This window comes from Corylus avellana, chromosome 7, assembly GCF_965113065.1.
Source record: "Corylus avellana chromosome 7, dhCorAvel1.hap1.2, whole genome shotgun sequence".
Classification (NCBI taxonomy): domain Eukaryota; kingdom Viridiplantae; phylum Streptophyta; class Magnoliopsida; order Fagales; family Betulaceae; genus Corylus; species Corylus avellana.
The window spans coordinates 274,980-294,225 of record NC_142496.1 but is presented as its reverse complement, the minus strand read 5'-3'; the positions used below and the strand labels follow the sequence as shown (position 1 = coordinate 294,225).

At 33.3% G+C, this 19,246-nt stretch overlaps 2 protein-coding genes across 2 annotated transcripts; both read left to right on the top strand.

Moving 5' to 3' along the window:
- Window positions 1-3,232: 3,232 nt before the first annotated feature.
- On the top strand, window positions 3,233-5,674 carry LOC132184490 (patatin-like protein 2). The gene is made up of 7 exons (XM_059598140.2): window positions 3,233-3,424; window positions 3,600-3,775; window positions 3,910-4,096; window positions 4,241-4,387; window positions 4,671-4,976; window positions 5,158-5,333; window positions 5,473-5,674. The coding sequence occupies exons 1-7, from the start codon at window positions 3,281-3,283 to the stop codon at window positions 5,558-5,560; spliced, it is 1,224 nt and encodes a 407-aa protein (XP_059454123.2). The 5' UTR covers window positions 3,233-3,280; the 3' UTR covers window positions 5,561-5,674.
- A 3,645-nt stretch (window positions 5,675-9,319) lies between these two features.
- On the top strand, window positions 9,320-11,273 carry LOC132185588 (patatin-like protein 2). The gene is made up of 7 exons (XM_088518118.1): window positions 9,320-9,454; window positions 9,556-9,671; window positions 9,865-10,054; window positions 10,154-10,315; window positions 10,409-10,711; window positions 10,860-11,035; window positions 11,129-11,273. The coding sequence occupies exons 1-7, from the start codon at window positions 9,320-9,322 to the stop codon at window positions 11,199-11,201; spliced, it is 1,155 nt and encodes a 384-aa protein (XP_088374244.1). The 3' UTR covers window positions 11,202-11,273.
- Window positions 11,274-19,246: the final 7,973 nt, after the last annotated feature.

Below are 19,246 nucleotides of genomic sequence, written 5' to 3'. Positions count from 1 at the left end.
TGGGTTTTCTACATTTTTAATTAGCAATTTTTTAAAAACACACTTCCAAATGATATGCTTTTTGTGATTTTATTTAAAATCACTTGTAAAATCATAAGACCAAAAGGACACATGATAATTCGTAAGTAAATTGTAGGCATATTACTTGAGCTTACTGATAATCAATAATAATATCTCTAAACGTTTCCACCTGGTTGATAATCTGTGAAAGAATCATCATCATGTGTTAGCTTTGTGTAAGGTTCAACTTTACAAACCAAATTGGAAAGGAAAGAAAGTGTACGTACGTTACCTCCAATCATGCATAGGATCTTGTGAGCTCGTATGAAGCAGATCCACCATATATTCTTGTTCTGTATTGCATGTCAAGGAACAAATACTTTTGTTGTTAGCGTACACAACAATAATAAAATAATATGGAATCAGAAAAAAAGAGATCAAGAAAGAGTTGAGACACAGATTTACATGATTCGGTAAGGTGCTTACGTACACAGAGAGTGTAACTATATTTTACTATTGTATATATATATATAAGAAAACCTTAATTATATGGACATATTTTGAAAAACCCCAAAATACCCACTCTGCTCACTCCGGTCTGACTACTCGGCTAACCACTAGTATTCCAATATTACTCTCTGTGCCTGAGAGAATATGAGCCACTAATTTCAAAAAGATTCGGATGCAGAACTATTATAATATGCAGGAGCATTGACATAGAGTTCCATGTTTTCCTCGAGTTTATTACACAGACATATATCGAAAATACGTGTGATTTTTATGTGCATCTTTAATAGAAAATGTAATTCTCAAATACATTCTGGATATATTTCAGTTTAATATAATGACTTATATAGTTAAAGTACTAGTACTTCTAATATTAATTAACTTTTCTTCTAATAGTGCCCTGTTGAGGAAGCTAAGGTTGCTCTCTCGGCAATAAACGAAGCTTCCCTCTCACTCTCCCATTCTCTCATCTTTAAGAATTTGTAGTGAAAAAGATTCCCTTTGTAACCCTCATTTTTCCCTTTTGAATAAAAAAAAAAAAAAAAAAAAAACCATCCACCATATATGGATTTGAATAATGTTAGTGTGAAAGGCGACTCCCTGGATATAATATTTGCCCTCCCCAATAAGATAGGGCAATCATTATGATTGGCAAATTCATTTGATAATCCAAGATGCGATTAATTTTTAAGTAGATTTTTCAGATGGATTGTTTATAAAGTTTATCGCATCGCATCCCCAATTGATCTGCATAGAATTTGGCTAATAGCAGAACCAGCCAAATTATCTCGTGGGATCTCTTCATGCCATGACTGTTGGATTTAATGATAGATAGAGACAACATCATGGTTGGTGTCCCAGAAAATGAACTTAGTGGTTGAAGACTTATCAAAAGGAATTTAATTTAAAAGATTTTTGGGGTTACCATCGTGTGGTCCTTCACTCATATTGGATTAGATTGCTGGTGGCTTCCTTATTGTTTGATTGATTTAGACCCTTCATGTTCTTCGAATTGAAATCAATAAAACAATACCAATAATTTGAATTAGTATAATTTTGAGATTATTTTATTAGTGTGATATATTAGTTAGTTCGATCCCTACTATTGGATTCATACACTCATCCATGCATTGAACAATCATGATCAAAAGCTTGTGCAGACATACATTATCATGCAGTTGAAGGGAGGAAGACGTTTGAACATCTTTAGTAAATGTTATGGACTTTCGTTGTATTGTTCACACAATTAGAGTCCATCTATATGATCATTTACATTATGAAAGGTGCTCTTTGATTATTCCATCTCATGCACACAAGATCGAGATTCGAGTCCATATCATTTACATTAATGTATTATGATCAAAAGCCTCACACACGTCATGCACGTACACACTGGCATTGACAAAGGAAGAATATACATGCCCTCCAAATTAGCACTTTATGGTCTCCAGCCAATCGAGTTACTTATTGGAGATAATATTATGGTCTTCTAATTACATGCATGTGTGTGGATCTACGTATTTTTATATTTACACAAAGTCAATCATGATATATAACTTGATAATTATTATTATTTTTTTATTAAAAAAGAAAAAAGAAAAAAGAGTTTTCAGGTGTTAAAATGATTAGTAATAATAGCAATAATTGCGATGCAATAAGGGAAAGATTGAGGCAGACCTTCAACCCTTTGGGGGTGGTTTCGGCCACCCCCAAGCCGACCAGATGGGGTGGCCATGGCCAAAGGCGGTGTGGCTACGGCCACCCTCATTTTTTTTTTTTTTTTTTCACTATATATAATTAAATATATATTTTTTAATGTTTTTTATTTTTTTTAAAAAATTAATAATATGGACACGTGTCAATTTGTGATTGGTACTAACGTGACGTTTCATTAAATTTTGGACGAAATTTAGACGGATGTACCATCTCTATCTTTATGCAAACTAGATATACCTCATGTGATAAAAAGTAAACTATAGGAAGCAAAAAATAAAGAAATTAAACCATAGGGGTGAATAAGGTACGTATTTAACCATATAATATATATTATAATTAAAAGATTTTTTTTATTAAAATAAAACTTTTGGATAATTAAAATAAAGATAAGTACTATTAAAGTTGTAAAGTTGTCTTGGTTGATGGGGATACCTGATCCATTCTAATACATTATTGAGTGGTTGTAATTGATTACAAGCCTAGGAGTTCCCCTTTCTACTTCGGCGTTTTTCATGACATAAAATGCAGCACAAGACCAAGGAGATTTACTCTTACGAATAATGCCTTTGGCAAGTAAATTAGCAATTTCTTTTTGGCAAAAATCTAAAATTTCAGCATTCATTTGAATGGGTCTGGCTTTAGTGGGAATTTTGTTTTTAGAAAATTTTTTAATATAAGGTAAAGAAACAATGTGCTTCTTCCTGTGCCAAAAAACAGTAGGAACATCAGAGCAAACAAGGTCAATGATACGGTTATTGAAAGAGGCAATTTTGGATTGTAATCACTTATCAGAAAGTTGTTCAGCAATCTTTTCATATTTAACTTCTTGTTTTAAAAAATTTAAATGTTTAGTTTTAGCAGAGATAATGTTAAAATGACCAATATAAATTTCAAATTTGTTTGAAAAATAGAATTTTACTACAAATACACTAGTTGTAGACCATGCATGCGTGAAGACCTATAAATAGGTCGCATGGTGGATCAATTGTGAGAGCAGAAAAACTTGAGCTTCTAATTATAACTTACAAGGCACAAGCTATTCTTTTTCCTAATTATAATGGAGCAAAGTCGATCATCATCATCTTCCCAAATTGAGGCTCCAACTTATGGGAAGTATATAACCATTCTCACCATTGATGGCGGTGGTATCAGGGGGATCATCCCTGCTGTCATCCTTGAATTCCTTGAATCCCAACTTCAGGTATAACTCTACTTTTTCATATATATATATATATATATATATATGAAAAAGTAGAGTATATATATATATATATATATTCCAAATCCAAGACATACATGCACGTCCAGGCATGCACATGATGTCTACATTATTATTATTAGTTCTGGATTTCAATGGTGTATAATTTTGGTTGCAGGAGCTGGATGGCAAGCAAGCAAGGCTTGCAGACTACTTCGATGTGATTGGTGGGACAAGCACAGGTGGTCTTGTAACCGCCATGTTGGCTGCTCCAGATAAACATAATCGTCCTCTATTTGCCGCCAAGGAGATCAAGCCCTTCTATCTCGACCACTGCCCTGAGATTTTCCCACAGTAGGTACACTTAATTGCTAGTCATTTCCTCACATATATATGCAATTACAAAGATATATTAGATAGCATGAAAGCTTGAGCACTGTTATATACATATTAAGCTGATCATGATAATTTTCTGCTTTCAATTGCAGGGGCAATGTTGGACCACTTGGAATTGTAGCCAATTTACTAAAAAAACCCAAGTATGATGGGAAATACCTTCATGGGATCATAAGAGAGAAATTAGGTGAAACTCGGCTGGGGAAAACCTTGACCAATGTTGTTATTCCTACATTTGATATGAAGCTTTTGCAGCCTACCATTTTTTCATCCTATGAGGTCTCTCTCTCTGAAAAACATAATAAAATAAACAAAGACAATGAGTCGACAATGAATTTATGTGGTTCGGTTAATTTGATGGGCATGCATGATGCCTCTCCTAAGTAAATTTTAAGGTACTTAACTTGCAATTGGTGCATGCAGCTGAAAAAAATTCCCTATTTGGATGCTCAACTGTCCGACATTTGCATTGGCACTTCCGCAGCTCCGACTTATCTCCCTCCCTACAAATTCAAGAATGAAGATAAAGAATTCAATCTTGTTGATGGCGGTATTGCTGCAAATAATCCGGTATATAACTTATTATAACAACAATTGTACTTCTAATTAATTGGAAAATACCAAAGAGAAACTTCCATTTTACTCCTACCTCTTATAGTTCCAGACATGCATGAGAGTACTGTCACATTTTTTTATTTTATTTTTTATATGACATAACAGTGCCATGCATGTTAAGGAGTAGAGAAGAGGGAGTGAAATAGGAATGTTTCTAGCATATTAATTAGTCTTTGTAATATTTAAGCTGACCTATCTGATCAGTTTAATTTGTTCGTATTTTGGCACCATGATCCAGACATTAGTTGCTTTAAACCAAGTGAGCAAACAGGTGATTGAGGGAAATCCTAATTTCTCGTATATCAACCCAATGGACTTTCGCCGGTTTCTAGTAATCTCAATAGGGACCGGCTCAGAAAAGAAAAAACAACCATATGATGCTGACAAGGCAGCCAATTGGGGTAGTCTTTGTTGGGTATATCAAGATAATTCTGCCCCATTGGTGGATATGTTTCAACAAGCAAGTGCAGATATGGTTGATTATCATATCTCCGTGGTGTTTCGAACTCTTAATTGCAAGAGCAAGAATTATCTCCGTATTCAAGTAAGCTTCAACAAAACGAGCTCCATCGTTTATTATTTGAATGAGAAATAAATTAAATGGTGTCAATAATTTGCTTGTGTTTTATATATATATATTCTCCTCTAAAATATAGATAAAATATTGTCATTAATCATTTATCTATTTGAATGATATTTATCTCCCTAAATAATATTGTGGTCAGGATGATACATTGGAAGGGACAACAGCTTCAGTTGATATTGCTACAAAAGAGAACCTGGAGAAGCTTGTGAAAATTGGGGAAAAGCTACTGAACAAACCAGTGTCTAGGGTGAATTTGGAGACTGGTCAGACTGTACCGATCGAAAATGGTGGCACTAATGCGGAAGCCCTGAAAAAGTAGGCAAAAATGCGCAAGCACACAGATGCACTTGTGTTATATATCATAATAATTGTTTTAATGACCGTAAAACATTAACGTTTATTAATTAATTGTAGTACTAATTATCGATAGAACTGGCCTATATATCCCTTGCAGGTTGGCACAAAAACTTTCCCGGGAAAAGAAACTGCGAGAGGAAGAAAAGGAAGATAGAAAGAAAAAATCATCAAATACAAACAAGTAAATTAATAAAGGGGATCATTTGCTGTTTTTACTAATGCTATCAACCTACTCGATCAGTTTGGCAATAATAAAATATTTTGTCTTTCCTTCCAAATAATGTAATCTCCTAAGAGACAATTAATTAAGGAGTATCTCTCCTTAATTTAAAATAAATAATGTATTCCCTTAATTATGGGAAATTAGGAAGTATCTTTCCTTTCAAATAATGTAGAAAATTACTTCTACAACTTGTAAAAGTTTTTATATAAACCTAAGGTTATTGAATAAAAGGTATCCTATAATTTTATTTAACATATTTCATCTTCTACACAATTTGTTTTTATTTATTTATTTTTAATTTTCTTATCACCATATCTCCTAAACCTTCTAATACCACTGAGCCCATTCCAAAGTGGCTGATTAAGGAGAGATTGATTGAAAATTTTCAGTTACAAGAGGGACCGAATGGATCTGGTCGTGGAGATGTTATTATGGATTATATATGAAGATCGATGATCATGAAGTTCCATTAATTGGTGTTGTTGCATTTGCCTAATATATATAATAATTAGTCAAACAAAGCCTAGCTATACATAAGAATGATCAACAAAATACTCATTTAATTATTGTCCATGAACTTGGTTTTGTGATGACTATCTTAAATTATCACTTGTCCCAAAAATTGAAGTTGATAAAAAAAAATATAAACTTAATCATTTAATAAATATTTTAAGCGGGAACATTGATCTTTTCCAAAATTCTTCGCCATGCATCCTGGTGGTACCTTGGTAAAATATTGGTCAGGTACCCATGCCAATAGAAGTCATATTTTCATACTATAATTTTGACCCAATTCCTACCTTTGTGGTTTCAAAATGTGCCTTTTAGACTGAATTCCTAAGTGCCAAACAAATATTGATTATTGGCGGCTTGAATCCCTGTTCATATTATATAAAATTTTCGATAGCTTGCTGCCAAACATTCCATACCCGAGAAAAACCTTTTAGAGAACGAATGAAAAATTAATCAATGAAAGCAAAAACCAAATAGAAACAAACGGATGAAGTACTAGACACTCAATTTCAGGCACCAAGATATATTTTATACTTGAAAAAAAAAAAAAAAAAAGATATATGTTTTATGTCTCGCTGATATATTTTTACTGCATGGACCCTTGCGTATTAATATATATTATCGATCTTCATGACCTCAGTTTCCTTGTGAAAATCACCTTCCACTGAAATAGGACTTTTTTTTTTTTTTTTTTTATGAAATATTTATCTAATTGCCAATTCTATATATATATATTGATAATGATATACATTGTGTCAGAAACCTTAAGGATGAGAGCGATATGTTATATATATATTAACCCAATCAACCATTTTTTTTTTTTATTTTATATTTGTTTTTCACGTTTATCATTTACTTTCTGTGTACGTTGGAAGCTTACTTGGCATTTATACGTACGTTGAGTTTGGCCAAAGAGGGGACCCAGAATCTCTAATTAAGCCACACGGCACAAATAAAATAATTAGAATTAATTAGACGAAATAAAACGAAGAAGGAGCACTTAATTACCAAAAACAAATTTAAAGACTCGAAGGAATATTATAACATGCACCCAACAAAATTTTCTCTCACTTGGTTTTGTGTTTAAAATTAAATTAACCAATAATTTCTTGTTTGGTCTTTGCAAATTTCCACTCAATCATCTTCATTATTTACTTTGATATTTAAGAAATAAAACACATACACACACAAAGTACGTGTGCGCTAAATGTAAGATCTGTTTAAAGTGCGATATATATGATCCATATGCCACATTGATCTGATTTAGTGTAGTTTAATTAAATACAATTAATTGAAGTTGATTGATATTTTATTCACATGAAGACATAATTAATGGAATTGATGATCGAAATTGGAATTAAAAAATAAAAAAATAAAGTGATCGGACTTCAACTTTACAATAATTATGAGTCACTACCTGCTGCGTGCGTCTTCGATAATTAACTAGCAAACAAACAAATGCAAATGTTATTCAATTAACGTGGCCACCCACAACTACTTGCTGTCGGTGGAGATGTAATCTTTTTTATTGGATTCTTCTTCAACTTTGCTTCCAATGAAAGCTGCAAATTAATCACTGTTAGTTTACATCAAATTTAGTAATTTACCAATCCAAATCAAAAAAATCGTGCTACAGTGACGTGTTTTATACTTTACAGCTGGATCTACTTGAACTCTTAGATGAATCCAATGTTTGCCGTACGATCTTTGTGGGTCCTTATTATCACAGGCTATCCGTACGGCTGTCCCACGGCTGTCCCAGCTCTCCCTAATCCCCGATACCCCTTTCTTCGAGTACTCTCAATAGCATAGCTATATTTTTACATCAAATAGTTTTTTAAAACTTATTTTTATCTAATTTAATTAAATTATTTTTAAATATTTTTAAATCTGATTAGTTATATTTTTATTTATTCTATTAAAATATTATTAGAAGTAAAAAAAGTTTTAGCAAAAAGAGAATATGTAAGAGAAAAAATGAAAAAAATTTTGAAAAAAAAAAAGAAAACAAATGTGATAAACAATGAAAAATAAAATACTTCCCTTGAAAAGTGCTACTACATCAACATGTAACTTTTTTTTTTTAGCTCTTCTAATTAAATATCTATTTTACTTCTTTTTTTTTTTTTTTTTTGCTAATTCAATGTAGAAAATTTTTTAAACATTTGAAGAATTATTTTAGATAAAAGTAACATTTGACTCTTCAATTGAAAATGCTCTTAATTGTCCCAGCTGTCCCTAATCCCCAATTCTTTCATGTGAGAAATAATTGAAGTAAAATTCTGATTTAGGTTCTTAATTAGCTAGTTTATAAATAAAGAGCCTCTAATATTATAGCCAAAATTTGGCATAAGTTTGAAGAATTTCTCTAAGAAGAAAATTGGTTCAGTACTGGGATTTTTTACATGGAATCAATTGAGCGAGCTTGAACAATATTATAATTTTTTTACTGATAAATTATTTTATCAGTAAACCCAAAATTATAATTTTTTTGAAAGTAAAAATAAAATTTAACTTGCATGGGGAAACCAAAAAAAGAAAGAAAAGGCATTGGCCGCCCAAGGAATCTCCAATGAAGTCAGTAGCTGATTCAGCCCCGCCTGCGCGAAATGATCCCAAAAAAAAAAAAAAAAAGTGACATCTAGCACATATATATGCAAATGTTTATCGTGTTCAACATGCAGCTAGCCAGACCATATTCTTGCCCTGTATGCACGTACAAGGGGTATTCGATGATAAGTACTTTCGTTGAAAATAGCCTAGTTAATATTTCAATGTTTACCATGTGGAAGTTAAATGTTGCATGATATTTACCAATTTACCATGTGGAATTTAAATGTTGAGAAGACATTTCTTACAAGTGCGTTGCACTTGGACCTGGTTATATACGTAGACATAGTAGCTAGTACGTAGTTAACCTTCCACATGTCAGACATGATACGTCACAATCCTAATGATGAATTTGCCCTCTCTTGTTTAATTAATTAAAGTAAAAGTTGGTCAAGTTTGATGACTTTTTTTTTTTTTTGAAGCGTGATCCATGAGATCGATGGCTGCAGGAACTTGGAAAGCGAGAAAGATGACTCTATAAATTCCCCAAGCTTTTATTAAAGGGACATCAAGAATTCAAGATCACTAAATTAAAGTTCTCTCTCTCTCTCTCACACACACTTAATTAGCTGCACCCTCGATCAGTACGTAGTCCCTCATGGAAGCAACACTATATGCACCCCTCCAGCCTCCAAGTTATGGAAACCTGGTGACCATTCTCAGTATTGATGGAGGTGGAATCAGAGGGCTTATCCCCGGAACTATCCTTTGTTTCCTTGAGTCTGAGCTCCAGGTACAATAAATTAATATAAATCAAGTAAAATTTAATTATTCAAGTAGTAGTAGAGCTTAATTAATTACTATTATTTTTGGGGATATATATGATGGATGCAGAAGCTGGATGGTGAAGACGCAAGAATCGCGGATTATTTTGACGTGATTGCAGGAACAAGCACGGGCGGTCTTGTGACAGCCATGCTAACGAGCCCCAATGAGAAGAAGAGACCTCTGTTTGCTGCCAAGGATATTAAAGACTTTTACCTAGATCACAGTCCTAAAATCTTTCCACAATATGAGTAAATATCATGAATTCCATGCATGCATGAGATCAATCATCAAAGTGTCATGAATATATATATATGTATATATATATAAAGCAATTATTTGATTATTAACGTGATGTCATGCATGTTTACAATACAGTTTTCCGTTGTTTAATTATGCTACAAAGATTATCAAAGCTCTTTCGGGACCAAAATACGATGGGAAATATCTGCGTCGCCTTGTGAAAGAAAAACTTGGAAGCACAAGATTGCACCAGACATTGACAAATGTTGTTATCCCAACATTTGACATCAAGCGACTCCAGCCAACCGTCTTCTCCAGCTTCGAGGTTCAAACTTCTTCTCCCTACCTACCTCCCAAGTCCCAACTATATATAATTATAAATATTGAGCTGAAGGTCGAATATTTTGTTTTTCTGTGCATGCAGGTGAAGAGAAACCCAAGCTTAAATGCGTTGCTTTCAGACGTATGCATTGCCACCTCAGCAGCACCCACTTATCTTCCAGCTCATTACTTTGAAACCAAAGACTCCGAAGGGAAAGTGAGAGAGTTTAATCTTATAGACGGTGGCATTGCTGCAAATAATCCAGTCAGTATAAATAAATCCAATGAATTTCATATATATATATAATTATTTTCTCTTTTAACTTACTAAATTAAATAATTTGTACGCATATATAAGACTTTACTTGCCATTGGAAAAGTAACAAAGGAGGTGACTAGAGAAAGCCCCCACTTCTTTCCTATAAAACCGATGGATTATGGACGGTTTTTGGTGATTTCAATCGGAACAGGATCTTCCAAAGCTGAAGAGAAATACAATGCGCACGAGGCAGCCAAGTGGGGTCTCTTAAACTGGTTAACCAGTAATGGTTCCACCCCAATAGTTGACGTTTTTTCTCAAGCAAGTGCCGATATGGTGGACTTCCACCTTTCTGAGGTTTTCCGAGCCCTTCGCTCTGAGAAAAGCTACATCCGAATTCAGGTATATATATATATATATATATATATATATATATATATATATATATATCTTTTGAACAATAATAATAATAATATCGATCAAATTAATTAAAGCTTTCGATCATTTAATTTTTCTTCATTATAACCTCTTGATCGAGCGATGGATGCAGGATGACAAATTAAGTGGAAAAGTATCATCCGTAGATATAGCCACAAAGAAGAACTTGGACGATCTTGTTGAAGTTGGTGATGAATTGCTTAAGAAACCAGCTTCTTGGGTAAATTTGGACACTGGCCTTGACGATTGCACTTCTGGTCAAGAGACTAATGAAGAGGCTCTCATAAGGTATATAGTGTTGATTAATTAATTTCTACTATTTATCTGGTAATTAATCCTAGCTAGCTTAATGAGCAAAACAACCTAATTAATTTGTTGCAGGTTTGCGAGACTACTCTCCCAAGAGAAACGGCTTCGCCATTCTAAGTCTCCCCACGTAAATGCTGCAAAATGATCCATATATATATGATATCAAAATGAAGCTGTTGGATTCCTTTAAACTAATATCAAAATAAATTATTTTTATCGATTGGGGCTTGCACAAATTGTAGCCTATTTCAAGGCATTGTTTGGCATGAATTCATTAGACATGTGCTTTGTTATGTGATGTTGAGATTGAATAAGAACCTCTAAAGAAGTTTTCTTTGTATTTTTCCAACCTTGAGCACTATTATGGTTGTTAAGATATTAATTAAATAATTAAATTTACTTATTCTTATCGACACTTATTCTTATCGGCTTAAGTTTTTGAAATCAATATATACTACGTAATTTAACATAGTATCAGGAAAACCAGAATTTTGTATTAGTTTGCCTCGTATTTTCTATTAGTTTAAGCTTTTAAAATTAATAGTGATTTAACAATCTTGAATTAATCAAATGTTAATGCCATCATTCCTAGTATTCCAAGCAAATCAACAAGTTTAAAGAAGGAAATTAATATATTCAAGATTGTTTATCTTTCTTTCGACTACATCTGCCTGTCTCTCAATATATAAACTACGTACCTTTGTACATTGCAATGTTCTCCAATCTTTTAATTTTGTTATTTAATCACAACTATTTTGTGGCATTTAAAAAACACCAAGAATTTTTTTCTCAGCGTTTGCTTTGCTCCTACAAAAGCTGTATCGAGAAGTTAATTTTCTCAGCGTAAGAAGGAACGCCAAGAAAATGTTTTAAATTCTCGGTGTTTTACAAAACACAACGATGGTTTGAGGTATTTATCGGTTTTTTTAACAATGTCGAAAAATGTTGAAGACAAGAAGTTTGTGTTAGAAGTTAGTGGCTTTCCAGAAAACACCGTTAATTACATTCATATTTTTTTTAAAAAAAAAAAAAAATGGTTATATTAGAATTCCAATATAACCACATTTTTTTAACTTATTAATAAATCCAAATCTACAAATAGAGTACATGTACTGGATCCACAAATACATAAATCTAAAATCATATATGCATCAATTTCATAAATCCACTAACTTAAATTATGTACGGAGTTTTAGTTGTGCACCGCACAAATGAATGTGTTTTTAAACAACCCACAGTATTATAACTTGGTCTACCCCTTTTTATATTACTGGAGCCCATTAATGTCTCCACTATATATATATATATAAAAGAAACCTACCTCTTTAAATTAACTCTGATCCTTTATATGCAATTGTCCAAAATATTCATTGGCAAAACCAACCAACGTATGCATGATGATCAAAACTTGTGCCCGGGCCCCAAAGACCACCAAATCTTTGGTCTTGGCCATATTGTATGAATCACGTACGTGAATCATTTCTACAAGCTTGGGCTAATTTTTGCCACAAATTCGGACCCAATTAAATAACTTAGAATATCATGATGACAACCTCTAAATAACAATTATCCTAACATATGAGGTCATTGGGCATAAGGTTTATCACGTGGGACTCATAGCACTACACCCTACACGTACTCTGGCCCATAAAACAGACAAATTAATCAGAAACCTATGAGAAGCAAAAATAATCACATTCCACGGATAATAAAAAGACCACATTGTTAGGATTTTCTAATTCGGTGTCCAAAACTTCAACTTTTATTGGGAATTAAGTAGTTGTGCACTTAGGTCTAGCTACAAGTAAAGATCGTGATGAAGATTCTTCAAAACATCAAGTAGTACTACAATTGATGTTCGGACATGGACAATATTGTTTGGCTATGAGACATTCCAGAGATCAAGTATAACACTCCGGTCCCATATTGGGAAGAGGAGAAGAGCCCACATAGAGTGGGTGGTTTATAGAGATAGTCATAGGTGCTAAGTCTCACATTGCCTAGTTATTAGGTGAAACTGGGCTTTATAATGAATTATAGAAAAGCTCCAAATTGACTAGTTCTTTTGGAGTGATAGTGCAGATATGGCTAGCGCTTTTCCTTGAGTCGTTACAAGTGGTATCAGAGCCACCTAGTAACGCTAGATCATGTGGCATTGGAGCACTGCATGACGTGGACCTGATGAGGACGTCAGGAATTTAAGAGGGGGAGTTTGTAACACCCCGGTCCCATATTGGGAAAAAGGAGAAAAGCCCACATAGAGTGGGTGGTTTATAGAGATAGTCATGGGTGCTAAGTCTTATATTGCCTAGTTATTAGGTGAAACTGGGTTTTATAATGAATTCTAGGGAAGCTCCAAATTGATTAGTCCTTTTAAGGTGATAGCGCATATATGACTAGCATTTTTCCCTGGGTCGTTACATCGAGTACCTGTTCCATGTGGTGTCCAGACATATTAGCGAATATGGTCATTCTAAAAGACTAGTGTTTGGACATGGATGGAGTTGTCCGGGCATGAGAAGCTTCTTTGAGCTATTCAATCATGCCTAGGTCAAATGACAAATCAATCCATACAGAAAATTTTAGAGATAGACTTACGTAAAATTGAAAAAACATGTCTTTTAGGTTATCACTAGAGAATTTATTTAATGATTCATTAGAATCTTTCAATTCATAGAATTAATTATTATGGTTCATATAATATACTTCTTTTTCCTTTCCACAACATGACAATTGTTTAATGAAACTATTGTACGTGTGTTTGTCCCACTAGAATGATTGATGAATAAATAGATTAAAACCTTAAAACTTTTTTACGTTGGTAATACGCATAATCAAAAGGATCACTATCTTATAAGATTCTAAACAGGTGCTGACAAACATATATGCCATAACCAATAAAGAAAAATATTCAAGTTACAACTCAATGTGGACTAATCTTTATGGTAATCATGTGCTACAAGATCTTTATCTCTTATATGGTTGCAGTGTACTTGGTTCTATGCTTTAATTATCTCATGGTTACAAGTTAATGTTATAGCTAATTGGTTACCACACTCTTGCCAGCATGATCATTTTGTGAAAATTGATTTTTCATTTTGCAGGCGACAGGGAGCCCAATACGAAATATATGCAGCTTAAATGGAGCCTCATATATGCAGGAATTATATCCATTCTCGAAAAGGGTGCCCTTCAGAATAAATATCTTCACCTGTAATCACCGACCTTCCAACACACTATTATATGTTTCCAGATGCACTCTAAATATTGCCATTTGGGTACGTATATGCATATATGTTTGGCATTGACAATTTAACAGAAGGCAGATCCTCTTGTTCCGAGAATCTCAGATGAGTTTAGTGATATTAAATGAAACCTTTAGGAGGATTGTGATTAGGGACGGAGCCAGCTTTGAATTTGGGAGGACTCAAGGCCAAAAAAGTTTTGAGAAGGGACCAATTAGCAAAACATACCTTAAATTATTATTTTTTTACCTTAATTTTTTTTTTTTTTTGCTTAAAATTTTTTTTTCTTATAATTTGGGGGGGACCAGGGCTACTACCAGTCCCCACTAAATCCGTCTTTGATTGTGATATGTACACTCATGATACTTACAACCATTTTTAAGGATGAATTATCATCTTGATTTTGTAGATTGTTTTTTGTTTTTTTTGGATGAATGACTAAATCTTTCATATATCAATGAAAAGTACAATTCACTCTAGCCTTTTAAACTAGAAACTGAAGGAAACAAAACAAGTCTCCTAATAATGTAAACTGGAAACTATTATATACATTTGTTCATCCTCTCCCTGCCGCGTGAAACAGTATAGCAATTACAACAGCTACAATGTTACGAGCATTTTCATATTAGGCTAGTCGTATTAATTTTATATATTAGGTTTATATTATGTTAGCATATGTTGGCTAACCCTATCCGTATTAGGGTTATAATATTATTTTAATAAGGGTCTCTGCTGACCCAGCCCTACCTCTCTTATGTAATATGTAATAAATCATCTGTTTAAAGAGGTGATGCTATGAATAAATATATCAGAAATTTAATATTCAACTTTAGTAGTTGTTTTTTGGAGGTTTAAGGTTCCTAAAATTACTCTAAAATTAGGAAATCCAGGATTCTTCAAATTATCCTATCACAAATCTATTGTTCTTGTTAACTATTCATCCCTCGTTACGGAGGCCGATAACAAATTGGTATCAGAGCCAAGTTGCGACGACAAATCAAGTCAATTATGTCTAACAAAATTTTGGAAGAATGTCTCATAGAGTTTCGCCGCCTTCTCAAAGAGTGGAGGGATGAAAATGCAGCTCGCCGTGAGCAGCGGTTAATCTCACTCTCATCTTCACCAAACACCCCTGACGACAACAACAACTCCATTGATCCACACAATTCAATCGCCACATGGAAAAAGCCATCAAAACCAAAAGCATCCAACCCCACTGTTGACAACCCATCACCACGGTCTTATCAATTTTCAGTGCCAATGCCGATCTCTTCAATGCATCCATCTAGGCAACCATACTCCTTCTCCGAAAATCAAAATCCTGGAGAAATCATTAAATGAATGGAAGGAAGCTCGAAAGTCATGTTTCTCAGGCCGTCTAGGCTACACCACCAAAAGGGATTTCATTATTAGAGAATGGGATTGTTATAATTCTTTCCTCAAGAATCAAACGTTCTCCTTCTAAATTTAATGGTTTTGCACAAAGTTTGAGAGATATGGACTATTTTCATGGTCATGAAGTGTTACTGTCAACGAATACCACACATCCATGTTTTGAGAAGTTATCGCCTTATACAGCTGGGACATGTTTGGGCAGAACTCAAAGAGTGGATGACGACCAGCCAATAGTTGGTAAGAGACTTATCTACTACGATCAACATAGTGATGAAGCGCTGGTCTGTAATGACAGTGAGGATGACATTACAAAGCGTGTAGAAGAGATGCTATTAGACAATTGATGATTTTATTTGTATGATTTACGTAGGCTTTAGTTGCCATTGGCAAAGTAATAAAGGAGGTGACCAGAAAAAGCCCTCACTTCCATCCTATAAAATCGATGGATTATGAACGGTTTCTGGTGATTTCAATCGAAACAGGGTCTGCCAAAGCTGAAAAGAAATACAACGCGTACGAGGCAGCCAAGTGGGGCCTGTTAAATTGGTTAACCAGTAATGGGTCCACCCCAATAGTTGACGTTTTTTCTCAAGCAAGTGCGGATATAGTGGATTTCCACCTTTATGATGCTTTCCGAGCTCTTCAATGTGAGAGAAGTTACCTCCGAATACAGGTATATATACCATCCATGCCCATCTTTTGAGATTGATCAAATTAAAGCTTTTGATCAACCGTTCGATTTTTTTTTTCTTTATAACGATCGATCTCGACCGATGGATGCAGGATGACAATTTAAGTGGGGAAGTATCCTCCGTAGATATAGCCACAAAGAAGAATTTGGTGATGAATTGCTTAAGAAACGAGTTTCCAAGGTGAATTTGGACACTGGCCTGGACGTCAATTATGGTGATCATGAGACAAATAAAGAGGCTCTCACAAGGTAGGGTTTATTAATTTCCCCTATGATCACCTTAATTAATTGGTATAATTAATTAATGATCAAAATTAACCTAATTATTAATTTGTTGTAGGTTTGCGAGACTACTCTCTTAAGAGAAGCGGCTTCGCCATGGTAATAAGTCTGCTGCAAATTCCAATGGGCTGTAGCTCAATATATGGCATTTCTTTTCATATAATGTAATCCCTTGGGTGAAAATTAAGATATATATCTTTCCTTTCAAATAAAGTAAAAGATTAGGGACATTTTTCCTAATTACTTTTACAACTTGTAAGGGGTTTTATGTAAAACCTAAGGATTACCAAATAAAAGGCATTGTACGTACAATTTTCTTCCGCATGTTTCAACTTTTAGATTGAACGACGAGGCCAGCATCATACAATTTTCTTCACCATATTTCATCTCCTATAAAATTTAATTAGGTGGCCGTCTCAATTTTACATTGAAAAGATGAGTAGTCAACTTGGAGCTTTATACTCTCTGATGTAAGGACTTTAAATTCATCATCTTTTTTTCAATGAATGAATATGAAAGATTCCCTAAATTTTTTTTAAAAAAAAACAGTGTATCGATTACAAAGGCACTCATGGGCAGCAAAAACACCTTAAGATGGCCCCCCAATATATATATATATATATATATATATATATATATATATATATATTTTAAATTTCCTCCTCCCAAACTAAAATTCTATATATGTATATATATAGGGGCGGAATTAGAATTTTAGTTTGGGAGGAGGAAATTTAAAATATATATATCGGTTTTTTATTAGGTCAGACTAGACTTTATAAGCAATTATAAAGAGCTCTAGATCTAATTATAACTTAACTAGTAATTTGAAATGATAACACAAATATAACTAACGCTTTTTCTAACGTCATCTATCACTGAAACATAGCATGCATGACGTAGCCCGAATGAGGACATCAAAAAATAAATGGCATACCAAAATATTTAATTAATCTCAAATTGGCTCGAATAAAGACTAATTTAGTAATTTTCGATCTTGCCAAGCCTAGCTAGGGTTTCATTCCAAAATTTTATTTAAGCACAATAAGGACAACCTAGCCGGACTAACTGTGAACTAGCCTTGTGTTTAGCATGCATGGGTAGAATAAAAGATATTGGGGTGAGCTAATGGTACATGATTGTCCATGATATATATGAGATTATGTGTGATAAGGAATTTTGAAAAACTTTCAATGTAAACGTGGTGTGATAGCGATAAAGAATAAAACCCACAACTATATCCTATGGAAATTTCTTAGATCCATAAGCTAACAAGTTGAAATGGGCCGGCCGGCAAGAGAAATTTAGTTGCAATTAATTGGAGGCCAATTTACAAGTTCCACAGATTCTCATAGCTTGCTTGCTAGCTGCCAAATATTCCACGTACACCCGAGAAAACCCTTGTTTAGATAAGAAGGAATGAAAAAAATATTTCCTAAAAGCGAAAACCAAATAGAAACAAGTAGATAAAGTAAACGTGTATATTTTTATTGCATGCATATTATATTAATTAATATTAAAACCAAATAGATCAGTTTACTCCACCGAATTAAATATATATATATAGGATATTTTTTCTTCATGAAATACTAATTATGTATATGTATATATTTTGAGAGTGATATATATTGTCAGAAACCTTAAGGACGAGAACGATCGATGTATTATATATTAACCCAATCGAGCATTTTTTTAGAATAGAAATTATTCCATTTTCACGTTTATCATTTGCTTTTCGTGTTTGAATTGCTTACTTGGCATTATTTTTACGTTGAGTTTAGCCAAAGAGGGGCCCCAGCATCTCCAGGTTACACGACACAAATAAAATAATTAGAATTAATTAGACGAAATAAACCGAAGAAGGAGCAGTACTTAATTACCAAAAACAAATTAAAAGACAAGGAAGAAATTAATAAACACCCAACAAAATTTTCCCTCTTAATTTTGACAGCTAATTACAACTGTTTAGATTGAATTGTCACTTGGTTAATTTTGCTTATATATCTAAAAGATCAATAATTAATTCAGCTTTTTTAGTTTTTTTAACATGAAATTAATAAGGCCAAGGATGGTTGCCTGTGTGCGGACATGTCAAAAATATATATAGATATATTCTTTGACGGAAAGAATAAAAAAGGTAAAATTCTGATTGAGAGTCTTTAATTAGTCCATAAACAAAGAGGATTGTATAGCCAAAATTAGTTAGCTAGGCATAGGTTAAAAGAATTTCTCTAAGAAGCTTAAACAAAGACGTACGGTTGGAGGCACGTACCTTATAAAGTTATCTTTTTAGGTTATGATAAATTATTTTATCAGTAAACCCAATTTTATAATTTTTTAAGTTAAAAATAAAATTTACAATTGTGGTGACATGTCCATAAAAATAAATAATAAATAAATAAAAATGACATTGGCCGCCCAAGGATCCCCAAGAGTCAATAGCTTAATATTCCGCCCTGCGTAAGTGATGATCCAAAAATTTAAAATATATATGACATCTAGCAGCTAGCACATGCATATGCAAATCATGTTTATCGTGTTCAACATGTTGAAATTTATTGATGATAAATTTCGTTG

Bases quoted from the DNA above. Each gene is read 5' to 3' on its own strand.
- LOC132184490 (XM_059598140.2), top strand. From the start codon at position 3,281: ATGGAGCAAAGTCGATCATCATCATCTTCCCAAATTGAGGCTCCAACT. The intron at 3,425-3,599 runs GTATAACTCTAC...TTTTGGTTGCAG, and splicing joins TCCTTGAATCCCAACTTCAG to GAGCTGGATGGCAAGCAAGC. The intron at 4,977-5,157 runs GTAAGCTTCAAC...TATTGTGGTCAG, and splicing joins AGAATTATCTCCGTATTCAA to GATGATACATTGGAAGGGAC.
- LOC132185588 (XM_088518118.1), top strand. From the start codon at position 9,320: ATGGAAGCAACACTATATGCACCCCTCCAGCCTCCAAGTTATGGAAAC. The intron at 9,672-9,864 runs GTTTGCTGCCAA...TTTACAATACAG, and splicing joins AATGAGAAGAAGAGACCTCT to TTTTCCGTTGTTTAATTATG. The intron at 10,712-10,859 runs GTATATATATAT...CGATGGATGCAG, and splicing joins AAAGCTACATCCGAATTCAG to GATGACAAATTAAGTGGAAA.